Source organism: Gavia stellata, chromosome 2, assembly GCF_030936135.1.
Source record: "Gavia stellata isolate bGavSte3 chromosome 2, bGavSte3.hap2, whole genome shotgun sequence".
In the NCBI taxonomy this organism is placed as follows: Eukaryota; Metazoa; Chordata; class Aves; order Gaviiformes; family Gaviidae; genus Gavia; species Gavia stellata.
In genome coordinates this window covers 67565814-67587426 of record NC_082595.1, presented here as the reverse complement: position 1 = coordinate 67587426, position 21613 = coordinate 67565814, and the positions used below count along the sequence as shown (strand labels likewise).

The 21613-nt window shown below is 39.8% G+C and overlaps 1 protein-coding gene across 1 annotated transcript in view; it reads right to left on the bottom strand.

Annotated features, from left to right (window-relative positions):
* FBXL4 (F-box and leucine rich repeat protein 4) overlaps positions 1–21613 on the bottom strand; it is a 62495-nt gene that overhangs the window by 32076 nt on the left and 8806 nt on the right. Inside the window, exons 3-4 of the mRNA XM_059835475.1 lie at positions 18733–19078; positions 6490–6734 (exon numbers count right to left, since the gene is read on the bottom strand). Of these exons, the coding sequence (XP_059691458.1) occupies positions 6490–6734; positions 18733–19078 (591 nt within the window). The remainder of the gene's footprint in view (positions 1–6489; positions 6735–18732; positions 19079–21613) is intronic.

Genomic DNA, 21613 nt, shown 5'->3' with positions numbered 1-21613 from the left:
TCACTCAGTCTATTAACAACTTCCAATCTTGTAATTCATGTCTGTATCATAAGCATATCCCATGAGCCAAAGAAGATCAAAAATTAAAATATCAAGGTACAAGAGATAGCACACTCCACATCAGAACTGGCTGCATAAGACCTCCCAAACAAAATCCCCAGAACACCTTTAGACATATGCTTGTGAGAGTACTGAACACATCACATTTGCTCCAATAGTTTCTAATGGAACTGCACTGGATCCAAAACCTACACTTCACTGTTAGCATAATGATCCTCACTTACTTGATATCCCATGGTTCAAAGTTACTGAAAACTCTAGAACCAGCAGGGATCACAATACAGTTCTCTCTCATCTACTCATCCTTTCTAAACACAACTAGCTACCTAGTTTAGTTTTGTATTACTTTAGTACAATTACCCCAACAGGTTTCATGCTGATTTTACCAAATCTATTTTCAATGAAAATCTTAGGTGCTCATTTTGTAGTCATTGACATATAAACCACTCAATTTGGTGTCCAAGAGTGGGGGTTGGGGGGGAAAGCAACTTCCATTTATGAACAACATAGGGTTGGATAGATTTTTTTTTTTTCTTTAGCACTTTCTCTTGTAGTGTTACCTTAGGCTAGCATCCAAATCAGGGATGTTACCTCCATTACTTGACAGATATAACACTGCCCCATTTGCCTAGCCCTCCTTGGCACCACCCTCCTAGAACCAGTATTTTATTAAAACAAGGGCTGCAGTTTGCTTCAAGTCAATTACACACTCCCTCCAGCTACTCAGGTCTCCTGCTTTCCAGAGCCTGCCACCAGACAAGAATAATGTCAAAAAAAAACCCCAAAACCAACCACTTGGATTTTATTCTTCCTCATTTCACTTCTAAGATCTTGAGGTCTTCTCTTTCTTACTGTAGTTCTATCAATATTATTACTCTCACAGACTTGGCAGAGGACTTCATAATCCCCACCTGTCTTGCAGTTCCAGTTTTTCATTTAATCCAAGGCCATACCAGAGGTAACATTCCTGTATCCCTGGCAGCTTCTATTGTCTACTGTTCTAGTATCTTCTATTTTCCCTTCAGTCTTCATAATTAAGGAGACAGTTTACTTACTTTACACACAAGGCTTACATATTTGAATAAAATCAACCCGTAGTGTTCTATGCAAGTTTAAACTTCATGCACTTTTCGTTTTCTCCCCCCAAACACTGAAGCACATTCCTCCTCCTTTCAGTCAGTGAGTTGTTTTCTACTTTCAGTAGTTTCCAAAGTTGTGGTGACTGCATATTTGCATGGTGGCTTTTGATACTTCCGTTTATCAGCAGACACCAACTTCTGGGGTTACGGCCTCTGCACTGATAGTGCAATTAATATTAAAAATTCCAAGTGCCTAATTGACTCTGGATCATAACATGCTACACCAGCCCTACAGCAGAGACTTGAAGACCTAAAGGAACTTTGACAAATTTATTTATGTAATTTAAAACAATGAGATTTGGCTTGTGGAATTACATTTTAACATATTCTTCAAGTCACTTTGAGCTATTTTTATACTCACAATGATGTTTTTCCTTTCAGGACTGCTGTGTTACACAACAGTAGCAGCATGTAGTACAGATAATTGTAATAAAAGTGTTAAGATTGGTATGACTGGGGAACGAATGGGTACAAACAGCTGTAGAAGCACGAGAAAAAACAAATGGCAACACGAGGGCCGGTAGAGCAGTGTGTGTTAGTGGAAGTTAGGTTAGCAGGTCATCAAGATCCTTGAACATATGTTTGTGCAGTTTCTCAGAACACGCAGATTAGGAGACAAAGGATGGAGGTGGCACAGAATGGTGACACTACACACTGGACAAATTGGTTTGTACACATATTGGTTGTCTCGGTGCATCCGAATATGCATGCATGAGAGTGATACCGAGTAACATAATTTTGTTTTTAAAAAGAAGTCACCTTCCCTTCCTCTAAGACATTCTAACTGTTACAATGTTATTTTCTACTCCAGCATGTATTAAACTGTTTTTTTGTCAGCAAACACTAAAACATTGCATGCAAGTAAGGAGAATATTAAGTACCTGATCTTGTGCTTTTCTCAACACAGATTAAACTATTTCAATAAAAACATGCAAAACAAACGTTATTACTTAATCTCAGTTACAGCAACCCTAGGTTTTACTAAAAACTGTGCAAATTAAAAAAAAAAGAGACAGACGTGATTTTTAAATTGAGAATCCCTGTCAAGTCACACATTACTCCTATTTTCTGTGACTGAGTATTTGATGCATGTTCCAGTAATTTCTCTGACCTTCCTGCTAGTTTGATTCATAGCAAAGCCTCACCAAGTTAAACATTGTCAAAATACACCTCTATTAAACAGCAACTAAAGCCTTCGAATGTTAACAGCAACAAAATTGTTAAAGAAATATTCCTGGATGCACTTGGCATGCAAGCACTGCATCACTAACCTGAAAATAAAACACTACTAATTCATTTTCACAGTATAAAATGTTCGATGTAAATAAAAATCCTAATGCCTCAGATATTTAAAGCAAAAGAGTTTAAACAATCTAATGACATTATCAGCGATACAATGAAATCTGTATGCAGAACTCCGTTTTTCAACTGTCATAGTCCTTGAGCTGTTTAAACCTCAGAGCATTTATTCAGCACCTCGATATTCAGTACACCTCCAGTCAACTTGCCTCACTTTTCCTATATAAGTCTTATCCTCCCACACTGATATTCCTCTGGCATGAAGAAATTCACCATACCTCTAACGCCAAGAGAAATGCAGTGCTGCTTATGTAATGCTTGCTGTGAAATCTTCGTTTATTCCCTGTCACTTTGCATTCCAGACACTTGAGACTGCTCAGATACTCATTTGTCTTTCACTTTTCAGTATACTTTTAGTTCAATCTAAACGATGAAGTTTAGTTAATTTATATTACATACTGAAATGAAAACTTTATGATAGTAATTTTTAGCCCTAAGGAGTAGATGATACCAATAAGTTAAAATACCTTGAGCTTTGCCTCGGGATGTTCATATGCCTGAAGCATTCTATCTTCTCATGATAATACAGTATTTTCTTCAGTCACATTTCTTAAAATTACTCTTTCAAAAATTTTTCTACTTTAATACATTTTTGCAAGAAAATATGTATTTTCAATTATTTCTTACAATCATGTCTATATGAACCTTTTAAACCAACACACAAATTTACACAAGCTACTTCTTTTAAGACTGTTGTAAGAAACCACAGATAAAAACATTTTTGAAAGATATTTGCCAAAATAAAATTCGAGCAAGAGCAGCATTTAAACATGCCTTGACTTGCGGAAATCATAACCTAAACTGTACAATTGTAAGAATGAAACTAACTCTACCAGTTTTGAATTCAACAGCACCAACTGTAACACCAAATGCTGAGAAAAGTGCAAAAATAAAGAAAACAAAATAAAAAACAGGCCCTGTAAAAGTGAAATGCTGTTATCTATGAGGATAAGATATTTTGGTTTTAGCATTTTGCTGTTTCTATACTGCAGCAATTTGTAGTGTTTGTGAACTTATTTACAAATTTCATTTAGCAAATAATGTTTTTTCTCTTTAAATTGATAAATACAGCTTGGCCTTTTAAAAACAGCATAATGGAGTCCTTCAGATTGTTACAGCTTCTAGGCAGAATTCTCTATACCTCCAAGTAGTTGGCTTGACAGCCATTTGTGGTCGCTTATGCAGCAACTCATCACAAAATTTATAAACTTGAAGTATTGGAATAAGCAATTTAGGCTCATCTGAACTCAACCTCAAGTTACAAGAAGTCTTTTTCACCAATTAAATCCAAAATAAAAGATGCAGCTTGGTACTCTATAGGCACACCTCATTGCCTTATTTAAAAATTTCTGTCACAGAAAGAAATAGAGAATATCAAGACGAGAGAGGGAGCCAAAGAGAGCAGGATAAAACTAACAAACTGATTCAGAAACATTCACGCAGTAGGCAGCAAGAGAAGATTTTACACTAATAAATGTAGTGGTACATGTCTTCTACTGTTACGTATAGAGACAGAAAGAAACACATAAGTTTTTAATTTCTGCAAAGGACAATTACAGACTGAAAACCTGATTAGGTTTTTAGTAACAGTTAACATCAGCAGGTAACTGATAAAAGCAGCAATGCACTCTCCCCAGCCAACTGAGAACCTCCTCTGCAAGACTCATATTCTGAAGAGTAAACTAGAAAGAAAATTTAAGTGTGAAACAGAATTCCTAGGGAAGTCAAAGTACCTCCATTCTTTGGAAACTCTGTTTTGCATAATATCTCCCAAAAGTCAGGCTGGGTGAGGAACATCTAGAAGTCCAAAAGGAAAAATTGTGGGAGTTCATGACTACATGTCCTGAATGCTACAATATCCACACGGTGGTAGTTTCTTAATGACAGCCAGAGCAATAAAATGAAAACATTATTTGACACATTTCTCCTTTGAGAAACAGTATCTTTTACCAGGAAGCTACTTTTTTGAATAAAGTTACGTTAATGCTTTTGAAAAGCAAGTGTTGTTCTAGTAAGCCTCCTGTATTAATAGATACTTCCATAGCAAATGAGCAGCAAATTCTCCTTTCCTGGAGGCCAGCAAATTTGACAAACATGCTGATGAAGAATGTCAAAAGTAAAATTTGTGTTTGGAAATTCTACTAGAAAAGACACTTCTACAGAACAAAGAGTTGCAAAATTATTTCTGTATTAGGAAAAAGAAAACTTTTAAAACCAGACATAGTTACAGTGGAGAATTTTTGATTCAGAAGTGAAAATTCTGAGAAGTCACACCTGAAAATTATTTAGCTTACAACTTTGTTTCAAAAATTTATGACTGAACTGCATCTCCCCTTCCCAGACTGCACGTGTCTCTTCCAAGAAATACTTTTTCCTAGAAATACAGACAACTTCACAACTCTATCCATGTCCAAGAACACTTTTCCCCCTTGTTACAAAAATCACCCATAATAATGAATAAATGAATATTGAAATTGTCTGTGTTTATTCACAAATTATTAATAGTCAAACAATGAACAGTTATTATATTAGAAATGCTGACTACACGTAAGTGCTGCTATTAGTTCAGCACTGAAGTAAAAAAAAGTTATTAGCAATAAAGCCATTTTCAACTAACTGGAAGTCAGAAATGCCAGAATTGCAAAGTTTATAATTCCCTGAATTTGGACATTCATTTCTTTCAAGAGTACAAAAATTTTTAGCAGTACTGCATGTTCAGAAAGAAAAAAAAATTAAAAATTGCCATGAAAATGCACATACTTTGAGTTTTCAAAAGACAGATTTAATAGCTAAGCATCAGAAAGCAAGCACTTCATTTCAGAGTTGAATTCTCAATTAAAGCTTGCATATTTATCTTCTGCATAATGTACCCAATATGAAATCCAAATTTAGGAGAAATGTTTGTACCCCATTCAGCAACTAGCTGATGTCTATCTCCTTTTTCTACCAACAAGCACAAAAGAGCACATAGCTCTTGGATTATACTGGAAGGTCAGGAAAAAAGGAAGCGACATTCTCATCTTGACAAAGTATTTCTTCAAATTATTTTACTTCCCCAGGGAAAGCACCCAGGCACCAAAGGAAAGAAAAATGTTTTAATACTTGATTTAACCTTTTTATTCAGAAAACAAATGAGAGTTAACACAATTTTTTTTTAGATATATTAAACATTTCTGTTTCTGCTTTCACCTGCCATTGCTGATTACCTCTTACTTGAAGCAGCAATTTCTGCTTAGATAAAATGCATTGATAGATGCTGTTTAACTAATGCAAACAAGCAAAGAAGCAAGAAATGATATGTTAAGAAAGCAGAGAACACGGCTGTTATACAGAGAAGAATCCCTGAGAATTTGCTATTTTAATGACCTACAGCACAGTCATATTTTCAGCTCAGTGGAAGATGCACATGCAAACCCCCTGTTTCCCAACAGGGCTAATGTTTTAAATCATTTTTATGAAAATATTTGCATTTACATTGCACTCCAGTGATTACTTACGGCCCACACCTTGTAAGCATGCACTGTAATCAGTTTATTACTGCCACCATTCTAATACAGTCCTACTGATGACTCGTCTGTACAAAGAACAACCGCAAATATTTTCTTCATGAGATGGACTTTTGACAGCTCAGTTCTAGGGGAGTCTTTTAGAAGTCCAGGAGAAAGTAAAACACTGCTCCCCCTGGAAGAAGCCTTTCAGTCACAGGCTGTTTGGCACATGCAGACTCTACATATTAAAACGGACTTCTGCTGCTATAGCTGGTATCTCTGGTTTAGCTGTTGTTTTTTCTACACCATAACAATCACACCCTTTATAGTAAATCAAAGATGTTTCTTGTCTTTTAAAAAGGTTTCAAATACTTAGTGAAACTACTGTGCAGCAGCTCTGCAAACAGAGCTCATTAAAATACTTCTGTACGGTTAGCACTGACCTGCTAAATCCAGAAACAGAGATGGCTCCCCTGTTTCCAGTCCAAGACAAATTCAGCCACTGGATGAGAGTGCAGCGAGACTGTAGGTATTCCAGAGATGTGTCATTAATCCTTGCCCAGTAAGGTTGTAAACTGAGATGAATGTACTGTAGAGGATCACAGCAATGTTGATATAGGAGCTTACAAGTTTGTGCTAGTCTACACAGGTCTGGTACTGTAAGGTGACTCAAAATCAACTGGATGAGCTATATTAAAAACAGAAAAAAGTCACAGATGGTCATATAGCACTTGAAATGTTGAGGGAAAACTGCAAAGGAATAAGAAAAGATGTTGAACTTCAAAGAAAAGTAAATCCTTTTACTTAAAAGTAACTTCTTGAATAAATCATTGATTAACTATTAAATAGGACTGCGCTGCCTTCTCAATTTGACAACATATTAAACAACAAAGGAAAAAGCAGTTCAGCATAATGAAAGTGACAGGAAGACTTCAAATTAGAAGTTTCTTTACCCATGCTAATTTAAACAGTGATATATATGTAAACGCTATGTTTACATATTCTCCTTCAAAATGTGTGCACTGCCATTGATCAGAACACTGAATTGGCATCCTCTTTCTTCTCTGGATTTGGTTTTTAAGATGGTAGGATATTTGCAGAGTACATGGAAAAACCATATCATGGCCCAGTTTTCTGATACCTTGAACTGATTTCAGATTTATTCCTCTGCTCCCTGATTTAAAGATCAGTGTTTTGTCTTCTACCTTATATCCTCTTCCATCCATGCTGGACTATGCAACTAGGTAAAAAATTCAACATATTCAGATCATCTTTTATGAAGTAATCTCTTTATTGCTGCTATACTTTGAGAGCATTTTTGTTCTATGCCAGAGTCAAATCTGAAAGACAAAACCCCTTTTTACCCTTATCAGATTGAATCATCTCAGCTTCAGAATAATCACCAGCCCTTCTGACTAGCACCACTATGTGTGTTTTCATAATGACTTATCTCACACAGCAATGAAGAAATATCCCCCATCTCCTATCATGCTCTGTTTTCCTTTCTAAAGGAAGATCAACACACACAGACACATAAACACTCACTTCAGGAAATAACAAAAATGCTCATTAAAAAAAACTCCTTTAGCTTAGAAACTGAGAGAAAACACACTTGAAAAATGAAAACTAAAAATTAATGTTTACTTTACCAGGGCTGTCTTTAGCAGGTATAAGTACCTGCACTCAAGTTATGTAACCAAAACTGACTAAGTGTTTTCAAGCAGAGTGGGAAACAGTAACTCCCTGAAATGAATCACTGTAAATAAAAAAAAAACAAACAAAAACCAACCTACAAAACAGCTTAAACTGAAGAGAGTCCTGTGGCCCTTTCAAAATACCATAATGTTTCATTTTAATGTCTTATAAGGATTCATAAGACAAAACCGCCAAAAATCAGAATAAAATGCTTGACATGAAATGAAAATGAAGCTTCAAATGAGATCCAAACAGATTGTACTTCCAATGTACCAGTTTATCATGCAGTTAGCTTCCGCCTCCCCTCCTCCCCCCTTCATTTTTGGAAGAGAAGAAATAAGAAAACAATCCAACTTATCATAGAATCATAGAATCATTTAGAATGGAAAAGACCTTTAAGATCATCAACTCCAACCATTAACCTAGCACTGCCAAGTCCACCACTAAACCATGTCCCTAAGCACCACATACACATGATTTTTAAATACCTCCAGGGATGGTGACTCCACCATCTCCCTGGGCAGCCTGTTCCAATGCTTGACAACCCTTCGAGTGGAGAAATTTTTCCTAATATCGAATCTAAACCTGCCCTGACACAACTTGAGACCATTTCCTCTTGTCCTATCACTAGTCACTTGGGAGAAGAGACCAACACCCACCTCTCTGCAACCCCCCTTCAGGTAGTTGTAAGAGCGGTAAGGTCTCCCCTCAGCCTCCTCTTCTCCAGACTGAACAATCCCAGCTCCCTCAGCCGCTCCTCATAAGACTTGTGCTCCAGACCCCTCACCAGCTTCGTTGCCCTTCTCTGGACACGCTCCAGCACCTCAATGTCTTTCTTGTAGTGAGGGGCCCAAAACTGAACACAGCATTCGAGGTGCGGCCTCACCAGCGCCGAGTACAGGGGCACAATCACCTCCCTGCTCCTGCTGGCCACACTGTTTCTGATACAGGCCAGGATGCCTTTGGCCTTCTTGGCCACCTGGGCACACTGCTGGCTCATATTCAGCCAACTGTTGATCAACACCCCCAGGTCCTTTTCTGCAGGGCAGCTTTCCAGCCACTCTTCCCCAAGCCTGTAGCGTTGCACAGGGCTGTTGTGACCCAAGTGCAGGACCCAGCACTTGGCCTTGTTGAACCTCATCCAATTGGCCTGGGCCCATCCATCCAGCCTGTCCAGATCCCTCTGCAGAGCCTGCCGATCTTCCAGCAGATCAATGCTCCCACCCTACTTGGTGTCATCTGCAAACTTGCTGAGGGAGCACTCAATCCCCTCATCCAGATCATTGATAAATATATTAAACAAGACCAGTCCCAAAACTGAGCCCTGGGGGACTCTGCTTGCGACCGGCCACCAACTGGATTTAACTCCGTTCACAACTCTCTGGGCTTGGCCGTCCAGCCAGTTTTTTACCCAGCAATGAGTTCACCTGTCTAAGCCATAAGTCGCCAGCTTCTCTAGAAGAATGCTGTGGGAAACAGTGTCAAAGGCTTTACTGAAGTCTACGTAGTAGACAACATCCACAGCCTTTCCCTCACTCACTCACCTTGTCATAGAAGGAGATCAGGTTGGTCAAGCAGGACCTGCCTTTCATAAACCCATGCTGGCTGGGCCTGATCGCCTGGTTGCCCTGTACGTGCCGCGTGATGGCACTCAAGATGATCTGCTTCATAATCTTCCCTGACACCACAGTCAGGCTGACAGGCCTGTAGTTCCCCGGATCCTCCTTCCAGCCCTTCCTGAAGATCGGCATCACATTTGCTAACCTCCAGTCAACTGGGACCTGCCCGGTTAGCCAGGACTGCTGGTAGATGATGAAGAGTGGCTTGGTGAGCACTACCGACAGCTCCCTCAGTACCCTTGGGTGGATCCCATCTAGCCCCACAGACTTGTGGGTGCCTAAGCAGTGTAGCAGGTCGCTAACCATTTCCCCTTGGATTGTGGGGGCTCCACTCTGCTCCTTACCGCTATCTGCCATCACAGGGGGATGGGTACCCAGAGAACAACTGGTCTTACTATTAAAGACTCAGGCAAAGAAAGCATTAAGTACCTCAGCCTTTGCCTCATCCTTTGTCACTATGTTTCCCCCCATGTCCAGTAAAGGATGAAGATTCTCCTTAGCCCTCCTTTTGTTGCTAATGTATTTATAGAAACATTCCCTATTGCCTTTTACGGCAGTCGCCAGGTTAAGTTCTAGTTGGGCTTTGGCCTTTCTCATTTTCTCCCTGCAAAACCTCACAACATCCTTGTAGTCCTCCTGAGTAGCCTGTCCCTTCTTCCAAAGGGCATAAACTCTTATCTTTTTCCCCAAGTTCCATCCAAAGCTCTCTGTTCAGCCAGGCCGGTCTTCTTCCCTGACGGCTCGTCTTTCGGCACATGGGGATGGCCTGCTCCTGCGCCTTTAAGACTTCCTTCTTGAAGAGTGTCCAGCCTTCCCGGACTCCTTTGCCTTTCAGGACTGCCTCCCAAGGGACTCTGTCCACCAGGCTCCTAAACAAGCCAAAGGCAGCCCTCTGGAAGTCCAAGGTAGCAGTTCTGCTCACCCCGCTCCTTACTTCTCTGAGAATCAAAAACTCTTTCATTTCGTCATCACTATGCCCAAGATGGCCTCCCACCATTGCATCCCCCACTAGTCCTCTTTTCACAATCAACAGGTCTAGCTGGGCACCTTCCTTAGTTGGCTCACTCACCAGCTGTGTCAGAAGTTATCTTCCACACACTCTAGGAACCTCCGAGACTGTTTCCTCTCTGCCATATTTTATTTCCAGCAAACATTTGGGAAGTTGAAGTCCTCCAGGAGAACAAGGGCTAGAGTTTGTGAGATGACTTCTAGCTGCTTACAGAGTATTTCATCTGCCTCTTCATCCTGGTTGGGTGGTCTATAGCAGACTCCCACCACGGTATCTGCCTTGTTGACCTTCCCACTGATTCTTACCCACAGACACTCAATCCTATCATCACCATCATTATGCTACAGACAATCAAAACACTCCTTGACATACAGGGCTACCTACCGCCTCTCCTTCCTTGCCTGTCCCTTCTGAAGAATTTGTAGCCATCCAATGCAGCACTCCAGTTGTGCAAGTCATCCCACCATGTTTCCATGATGGCACCTGTATCATAGTTTTTCTGCTGGACAATGGCTTCCAGCTCCTCCTGTTTGCTGCCCGTGCTGCGTGCATTGGTGCAGATGGACTTCAGGTGGGCTATTGATCCCACCACCTTTTTGGGGGAAGAAGCCCTAATTCCTATGTGACTGATCTCAGGCAGTTCCGTGGTTTCTAACACATCAATAACCCTTGCGTCTTTGCTGCTGCACGGTTCCCCACCCCCACCTCCACTGAGACAGCAGAGAGAAGGACCTCAACTTGCACACCGTCCCACCAACATTGGCATGCCGCGCCCAGGCTTATCTCTTGTGAGCCTGGTATTATCACTTTCTCCCTTCAAATCTAGTTTAAAGTCCTTTCAATGAGTCCTGCTAACTCCTGTGCAAAGATAAAACTTCCTGCAAAACAAAAAATGTAACTTCCTACTCAGCTCCAGATTTAGTATTTGGATTTCAAACATGATCTACAACTCTTTAAAAAAAATGTATCTTCAACTCCAATGCCAAAATACAGTGTTTGCATATACTCCAGTTTCTCTCAAGCTTGATTTCAAACCTTCCCTCTTCCCTTTTCCTCCCTCCTCCTTCCCCCTACAAACAGCCCAGGCTTTTTGCCTCTGCAGGTGCCTGGAACTCTCACCTCAGGTTGATGCAGAGGATCTTTCATCAGAGGATCTTTCATCTTTCAGACATTTCAATGTGACAGCAATATATATATAAAATACATACGCATATGTATGTTATGTACTGCAGTTAATATACTGTAATCAACAAAGTTTGCTCTCAACTGACATTTAGGTTGTTGTCATTTTGGTATCTGAGAGAGAGCAAAATAGCTAGGAGCTAACATAGATATAATCCCAAGTTAGTATCTTGATTTTTGCTTGGCTCAGACCCATACTTAAGCTTAAAAGTTGCTTAACACAGTTTTGTTTGTCATTCTAATAGTAGATACCTAAACATATACCTATTTTTCTAAGACCATCAATTCACTTTAAATAATTTTCAATATTCTGAAAAACAGCTTCAAACTATTTTGCAATCTTCCAGCTATTCCACACTCTGTAAGCCACCTAAATACTTATTTTATGAATGTCTTTTCCCTCAGTTTATTCCCATGTTTATTTAGTAAGTTTTCTAAAGTAGAGAGCAGCAACAAAGACTGCACAGTTAGCTAAATTTATGTCTACAATTAATGTGGTGTAAAAATGTCTGATAAAAACAACGTGACACAAATTTTGTTCATGGAAAAAAAAGTTATTTTGTGTCTTCTGAGCAGTAAAGATAATGGTGAATGAAACTATAAATGCCTCACCAATGTCCCTTTACACTGATGACTTCAAGTATTTCATAACATACAGAATGTTGCAATCTTTCCACGCGTGAGATGAAATCTCTTACCACATGAATGTCTTAATCAGAAAAAATAATCCTTCTTTATATTTTACGGAAATTATGCTACTTCATAATATCTAGAATGAAAAAATATAATGAAATGTCACTACTATGACATTAAGATATAAAGTACTTTTTTTCTGGCTTTTGATTAAACAAAGATAACAGGTTCCAAACCTACAGGCTAATAACCATTAATCACTGTTAGTCTGGAGTCTGGTGTCTGTTAGAAATCGACTTTTTATGTATGTGTATCCTGGCATAAAGTACAATCTGATACCATAATGAGTATGTGACATGATGTGCTGTATTGTGCTACACCATGTTCATGGTGATTCCAAGAATGCTGCAGAATTGAGTATCTGGTTTGAAAACTAATTTTGTAACAGAGTTTCTTGAAAACAACTGGTTTTACTCTGCGTTTATGAAAAATTATGGCAACTACTGTTGTTTCACACTTTCTTATAAATGGATCAGTAAAAACAAAGATTATTGGAAAAATAATAGAAAGGAATATAAAGAGGAAAACAAAATATAAATTATACTACACTGATTGCCTTTTTAGGCTATGACGGACCAAAAGTACTTTCTTTGCCATTTCCAGGGCAAACATGGCACATGCCAGCTTTAGAGATGTGGTGAGATCAACACCCTCTACAGTGAAAACCTCCAAAAACTGGAGGTTTCCAAATCATAATTCTCCACAACAATTCAACAAACAGCATAGAAATTCATTGTGTGCTGTTTGAGCACAAAAAAGATCCTGATTCATACCTGATCCCTGTGTGTTTTATCATCACCACAGTCCCTGATCGCAGTGTCTTACATATATGCATATATTTTGAATTATAAATTAAAAATTATAACATCTGAAAAAAACAGACATCTTACCCACTGCATCAAAGTTTGCTTATAAGCTCAGACAGGATCTCCATCACACTCTTCAATACATGGGGTAAAACTTTACCAATGGTGTAGCTCCTAATAGTACTTACCTACCCAAAAGTTTCTCCAGCTTTTTTAAGCTTTTTTGCTGAATAACAGCAAGCAATAACCATTGGTACCCAATAAAATACTTTCTGTGGCTAGAGCACAGCAACACAGAACTTGATTTGGTCAGAAAATAATGCTTGGATGCTGGTCAAACCTAGAATATCTGCACTTTCTACAAATTTCCTCTTTCAGTTTTTCAACGTGAGTCCCTCCAATATGAAAAAATATTGGTCTATGCAAACCACTCATTCAGAAACATGCAAATGAATGACTTGCAATTTTTTCATTCTGCAGCTAGACCTGCCACAGCTTTAATTCTAATTAATTAGAATTGATACTAAGACATGCTCAGATAAAGGACAAAGGATATGTGCACAAAAAGGCAAAGAGAGAAGGCAGGAAGGAGAAGATGGTGTTCTGGGGCTTCTGACATTTCTCAGCATAGTTGAAGAAAACACAGTCCCTAGTTCCACGATCCTATAGCTTGCACCAGCAAATGCATACACATTTAATAGCACATGTGAACACATGAAAAGTGGATCTTGCTACTGTTTCACAAACCACAACCATTTAAGTCTCTCTTTTCCTTATTCTACTCACATAACATGCTTTGGCGGAGTAGGCCTTACATCAACAGGCTATAGGCTCTGATCCTCTCGGCAATGAAAGGCTGTGAAGGTTTTAAGCCCCTTCTTGATTCAAAGAACAGAAAAGGATCCTACTGACAGACTGCATAATGAAATAATCGAGACTCCAGGAGGACTAAAGCTGTAGAGATCTTCTCCATGTGCCATTGCTCAGAGACTGCTATAGTAACTGGCAGTGTATTGGCCATAACTGAAGGGAACCTTGCACCATATGCTTAATAGCTGTTAAGACAGCTTTTAAGACCCTCATGAGTTTCTCTTTCCAAAAAGAGGCATAAAAACTTGCTGATTATCTGAAAGCCTACAAATATTTGCTCTGGAGAGATGTAAGAAGTTTACTGTTGAGGGAAAAAAGGGTCTGACACTTTAAAATGCTCCTGCTTATTGCTCTGACTTTTCTGTCTGAGTAACATTTGAGGGAAGCAGACCTTACATTCAAGACCCATTTTCCTGGAACATAGGTGCCAAATACACATTTAGCGGTGAAATTCACTTCCCCAGTAGACACGACAGCTCAAAAATCTTGTAGGCAGCTTTAGGAAAAATTGGCTTCAAGGAATGACAAAGATGTCATTTATATCTTTTTATATCAAAATTTATATAAAAAATATCTTTTGGACTGCAGCATGCAGGATTTCTCCCAACTCTCCTCTCTGAAGAACAAAAGTCAGGTTCTTGGTACCTGGCACATTTTGGTGAGTCTCATACTGCACAACAGGTATGCTGTGGCAGGTATTCCTCACCTTTCTCAAAGGCTTTTAACTTGTTCAGGCCTTCAGGTCTCAAGCATTCCTGCAAAGTCAATTAAGACTAAGGCCTTATTCTTTCCACTTTACAAGCAGCACAAGTTAGTGAAAGATAACTGGGAAGAAAGACAAGGACGTGAAGTGTCTCCTTGAAAATCCTTCCTCAATTTTAAGGTAATTCTGGAGAACAGATGATAGTACAAGTACTTCACAGCTACTAAGGGCTGGTTAACACCGTCCACGAGCAGGGAAGGAAAATTCTCTCACCTAGTTCATCCAAGATTTCACACTTTCTTCTAAGGAAGTCTGTGCCCCAGGCATCGAGCACTTTTCTCTTTTGTTGCCAGGAGCAATCTAGATTCTTACGATGTTTTTAGAGCTCACACTGCAGCAAGCCATTCCTAATGCCATTTTGCAACGCAACACAGTCTATGAAAGGATAGCCTATGGAATTTTCAGAAAGGCAATGAAGGCAAAACAAAGGAGAAACTGCTGCCTACTTTAAGATTAGCACAGAAGACCATTCCACCTGTGTATTTTGTGAATTACAGAGCGTGGTATGAAGAAGCCTGAAACAGCTCAAATAAGGTATAGGCATGTATGTGAAGACTAAGGACAGTCACACCTTCACAATCAATGTGAACATATAAAAAGATACAATTTTTCATGTAATGTATCAATTAAAACTGGAAGGAGTCAGGGGTTGCCTTACTTCATCATTGTAAGTTCAAACACTTCCAGAAAAATCTGACACTCGTCAGTCTTGAAGACAGCATGCAGAGGACTGTTCCCATATCTGAGGTGACAAAAAACTGTCATACTACAAAGTACAACATTTTTGTTGTTCTGATACCCAAACCTTCCAGGTGGACCAAGAAAGCAGGAGACTGGGATTTCTGCTGTAACAAAACCAGCCCAGAAATAGTCCTTTGTAGTTTTTCGGATACATATTCCACCCATATCTTCAGTTTCTTTAAATCAAAGGAGACGAAAAAAATGTGCTTGGTATTGATAGACCATATAAATGAATGCATGAAACCAAACATGTTAAAAAATGGATAAAAAAAAGGAAGCTGGTACACAAGCAGGAAAGCAGAGAAGTGCAATAAAGTACATGGAGGCAGAAGTTCACAGGAGTAACAGGACTACGCAAATACTTCCTAAATGATAATCTTAGTACATATAATCATGTGGAACAGAAAAGAGATTAATCAATCTCTCTGGTAGTCTACCATACTACAAATCAATTTATCCAGCCTTTTCAAACAAGACTTCCTAGATTTAAATGATGTTTTCTCTACAATTAATTTCTTTGAATGACTAAAACCAACACATTTTCTGGAATCAGCTGCACCTTAGCATATGCAAAGTATTTTCTTTACTTCAGTACTGATATACAAGCACTGACAGTAAAATGTATTAAACACTATATGGACTCTGGAGAAAAAAAACAGAACACTAGAGTTAACTCAGGATGAAGTCAGTATCCTCTGCAGCAACAAAAAAAACCCGAACAAACTCAAGAGCTGAAAAAGACTTAAAAGAGAAGAAAAATACACAGGAGAAAGATGGAGAAAGTTTTTAACATTCTCTTCCCCTCTCTCTCCTCTTTACAAACACAGTAAAGTTCTACAGGTTACTAGAGCACACGGGCACCCAACCATGGCCCTCACATGCCAAACTGGGGTACTTAAGAGACAAAAAGATGTGAAAAAACTAATATACTATTTGATTAGATCGTGTATTTCTGAAAGTGTCCTGCAATCAGTGACAGCGTCTCTCACCATCCACCCTTTGCTTTCAAAAGTGAGTCTGATTCAAGCCACAAGCGCTCTGAGCATCTGATGAGCTACTGCAGCAAACACACACTTGCTTCTTTTGCCAGACTGCAGCACCCTAAAGAGCAGGAACAATCACATCTCTGCCCAAGTCTAGAGGTCTGACTGGCAAGTAAAGACTCCTTTCCACTGTGTGCAAACCCAGTTTATTTCAGGAGAGGTGAAGACAGAATCACAGAATCACTAGCGCTGGAAAAGACCTGTAAGATCATCAGGTCCAACCATCAACCCAACAGCACCATGACCACTAAACCATGTCCTTAAGCACCACATCAACACGTCTTTTAAATACCTCCAGGGATGGTGACTCAACCACCTCCCTGGGCAGCCTGTTCCAATGCTTGCCCACTCTCTCAGTAAAGAAGTTTTTCCTAATATCCAGTCGAAACCTCCCCTGACACAACTTGAGGCCGTTTCCTCTTGTCCTGTCGCTAGTCATTTGGGAGAAGAGACCAACACCCACCTCTCTGCAACCCCCTTTCAGGTAATTGTAGAGAGCGATAAGGTCTCCCCTCAGCCTCCTCTTCTCCCAACTGAACAACCCCAGCTCCTCAGCCGCTCCTCATAAGACTTGTGCTCCAGACCCCTCACCAGCTTCGTCGCCCTTCTCTGGACATGCTCCAGCACCTCAATGTCTTTCTTGTAGTGAGGGGCCCAAAACTGAACACAGCATTCGAGGTGCGGCCTCACCAGCGCCGAGTACAGGGGCACGATCACTTCCCTACTCCTGCTGGCCACACTATTTCTGATACAAGCCAGGATGCCATTGGCCTTCTTGGCCTCCTGGGCACACTGCTGGCTCATCTTCAGCCAGCTGTCAATCAACACCCCCAGGTCCTTTTCTGCAGGGCAGCTTTCCAGCCACTCGTCCCCAAGCCTGTAGCGTTGCATGGGGTTGTTGTGGCCAAAATGCAGGACCCGGCACTTGGCCTTGTTGAACTTCATACAATTGGCCTGGGCCCATCCATCCAGCCTGTCCAGATCCCTCTGAAGAGCCTGCCTACCCTCCAGCAGATCAACACTCCCACCCAACTTGTCATCTGCAAACTTGCTGAGGGTGCACTCAATCCCCTCATCCAGATCATCAATAAATACATTAAAGAAGACCGGCCCCAAAACTGAGCCCTGGGGAACACCACTTGTGACCGGCCACCAATGGGATTTAACTCCATTCACCACAACTCTCTGGGCTTGGCTGTTCAGCCAGTTTTTTACTCAGTGAAGAGTACACCTGTCTAAGCCACAAGCCGCCCAGTTTCTCCAGGAGAATACTATGGGAGACAGTGTCGAAGGCTTTACTAAAGTCCAGGTAGACAACATCAACAGCCTTTCCCTCATCCACTAAGCAGGTCGCCTTGTCATAGAAGAAGATCAGATTGGTCAAGCAGGACCTGCCTTTCATGAAGACAATTATTTCCTCTCTCAATTCTTACTCTAACTAGGGTACTAGCCTCCATAAACAGCTACACCCCACTGAGAATTTCCTGTCCTGAACACAATATTCAGCAATCATACTTCACAAACTCATTATACTGGAAATTACAGGAAAGAAAATATTTATCTACATTGACTTTGAGCATACTTGCAACTGCCCCACTGCCAGGGGATCTGAAAGGAGTAGTTTCTTCACAACTGTCTTCTGTGCTAATGATAGAATAAAAAGTAGCAAACATCAAATCAAGACAGTGTACAGAAGTCCAGCTATAACACTTCTACTTGCACCATGATTCAAAACTTAGCTGGATGGAAGAAGCTTATTTCATAATATGAAAATACTATGGCAGTTTCAAGAACAAAGTTCTGGGGTTTTGTAAGAGAGATAATACGCAAAGAAACTTTTAGTCTATTACAAACTATTTCCACTTCTAGATCTTGATTTGGCCTTTTCATATCTCTTTTTATATATCTTCTTCATCAGGCATGAGGACTAAAACTACTGGAAAATTGTCAGAAGCTTCTAAGTTCAAGAGCTAGAAATTCAAGGCTAGAATAACTGGTGTAAAAACTGTGAGTGGACAGATTCCTGAGAAATAAAAGTGCAATAACTATGCAAATACCAGCAAAGTGGCTTGCTAATAGACATCCATGGCAGTAGATAGACTTACATAATTCAGGCATAACTATACAATAACATCAGGAGACTCACAAAAGAATGCAAGGAGCTCTAACTGGAAAAAATAATAATCTTGACCAGTACCCTATAAAGCACCTCTGCACCCTTTATGATCAAGGGAAATACATTGAGTATAAACACGCTTTTCTTACCTCGTAAGGCAGTTTATCAAAATATCCGTTAGTCGGCCATTCCCTGAGGGTAACAATGCTGAACTGTTTATTAAGTGTGTCCATTCCACAGCCATACTTCTCTTCCTCCTCATCTTCATCAATATCGTTCATATCAATCATCGAAGTCTTAAGTGAAAGCACAGGTCTCTCTTTCACACCATGTAGCACTACTGCATCCAATTCAGTGTAATAGTCCAGAAGAGAGCTGTTCACTTCCAGTCGAATCAAGTTTGTGGGAAAATTTATCTGTTTGATACAAGGTGTGAATTGCCGAGCCTGGGGACCATTCACCTTTGTAGGTGCCTCGGACCAAAGGACTTCCCATCTGTGAAAGAAAAATTGCACATACAGACAGTATAGGGATTAAAATCAAAGTTACTAAACCAATTTCTGAACACAGTAAGAGTGCTTCTCTGTCAGAAGCATTTAACAAGTGAGAAACATGGTTGAAAAGACAATGAAAATTGTTATGTTTTCCCTAGATTTGGTAAATATCCTAAGGATGGATTTAACAGGGTACACTAATTCATGACCTTAGCATATTGTCTTTGCCTTGCTAACTAACAAAACAAGCTGTATACTCATAGTCACGCATTTGTGTTAGAGCACTGTTATTCACACAGAAGTTGTTATAGTATTTCACAGGTAAGGTAATCAGAACAAATGGATTACAGATGTCTTCACAATGACAGAGTGTTAGTATAAGTATGCAGGGAACAGTCTTGCCATGTAACCCAAATATACAGTTAGCTGAGCTCTCATTTCCCACAAAAGGTTTTCACAAAAAAAATACAAAAGAAAAAAACCCCACAGCTCAGACTCTTTAACATCAAGCCTGTTCAAATTGCAGCACTGCAAATTATTAAAAGAAATAATCTAAACTTTACTTTGTTTATCTGTCTAGGCAAGCAAACTATTCTTTTTAAAAGTAATTCACTGTTGAATTCCCAAAGAAAATAGAATCTTCAAGTAATTTTTTAAAGGGTCCTTTGCAAAAAACATTAAAATTTCTGAACTGCTAAACTGAGAAGTTTTTCTCCTCTTCAGTCCAGCGACAGGAGGAGGTTCAGGGCACACACAGAACTTTCATACATACATCCTTACTTTCACACACAGACCTCAAATCTCCAGTAAACAGCAGTGAAACCTGCTGCCGATTGAGTAATCTGGAGAATCAAGTCCTACATTCATTAGGTCTTAAGTGCTTCCAAACTTGTCAAAAGGCCTGAAAAACAGAAACATGCTCTTTATATCTGCATGGGTCCTCATCCAGTGAATGGATTTTAGAGGTCCTTCAGTCACTGATGCCCACCTTTTCCTCCCTCAAGTCTAGTTAATTCCTAAAGAAGGAAGCCTCCAGCAGCCACTGCTGCTACTCCCTTTGACAGTACGCTTACAGCAATGTCTGCATCCCATGTGCATAAGCCAGACACTTCCACATCTCCTCCATCTCTTTCCGATCACCCTAGTCCCAGCTTCAAGGATTTCTCTGAGGCTACTTGTCCTGTCACATGGGTCTCAGAAATGCTATATCTGCTCCCTAGTACCTCAGCATCTCAGGTTCCCCTACCAGATGCCACTACTCTGAACTTACAAGTATTGCTCAACGCTGACATGCACTGCAGAACACATGGGGAAAAATAATTAATTGAAAAAAAATAAAATCAAACATGCTTTATTTTCCAGAATCAAATGTTTAAACTTTGTCCATCATGACAGAAAGTAAAACATATGTAAAGACTTTCATTAAAACACAGCACCTGGTATAAATAAGGCTTAGAAGCTTGATATTTGCTAATATTTTAAGGATAGGAAAATTAATCCGTATCGGCTGAAACTTCCATTTCACGATGGACATTTTCAGGTATGCACAGATAAATTTTCCTATCCTACATCATGCCGCTCTCCACAGATACCTTACAGTAGAATGGGAGGCCTGCAGAAATCTTCTGTTAAAGGGGAAAAAAAAAAAAGTCATGAACTAAAAACAAACATGCAGGACTGGTGACTATATGGCACATCAGAAAGTACCAACACAGGACAGTGGACAACTCTACCCTAAGGTAAACAGTTTTTATAAGAGACTTATTACTAAGAGAAGATTTCATTCATTTAGGAAATGAATGTCAACTCATGGCAAAAAGTAACAGATGTAGCCCCACTGTCACACCCTCTTATACAGGTCGATTCCCTAAGCAAATACTTACTGCTGGCAATGCACCTGACCCTTCTTGAACACATCCAGATCACCATCTGACATTTTGCTTAGACACTTTCATACACCCACTCAAACTATCCTTAGGGAAACTCAAGGCTATTTTTTCACTAATTTAACACACGCTGGACCATCAACTTTTAACAGAATGTGTCTCAGTTATTGACTTCTCCTTTGGTGCCCTAGAGAGAGGACTATCTAGCAGTAGCAGAACTCTGGAAAGAAATAATGCATCTGGAGGTCTAGATTCATCAAACTACAGAGCAATAACCTCCTTCAGCAAGCAGTCTCTCTAGTTTCCAGTCTTCGTAATAAACTAGAGAAAAGGAAAGACACGTAGCGTGACTTTACAGTCTTATGAAGCTCCACATTACATACCAACCGCTGATGAAAAACAAGACCAGTGACTGTTTTCCACTGTGCTTGTCATACTATTTTCTTTTCATTAACAGCCCACCAATCTAACTTTAAAGGAGTTAGCTGTTGGTTTAACTGGAAAACCTCAAGTCTATCAGGTTGATTTGATGATGTTGCATCATGACGTTGGATCATGATGTTACCATGGTTGCACTGCACACAAGAAGAGGACATAGCAACTGCTCTGAGTCAGGGTTGGTAGATTCTTCCTGAGCATAGGCATACTCT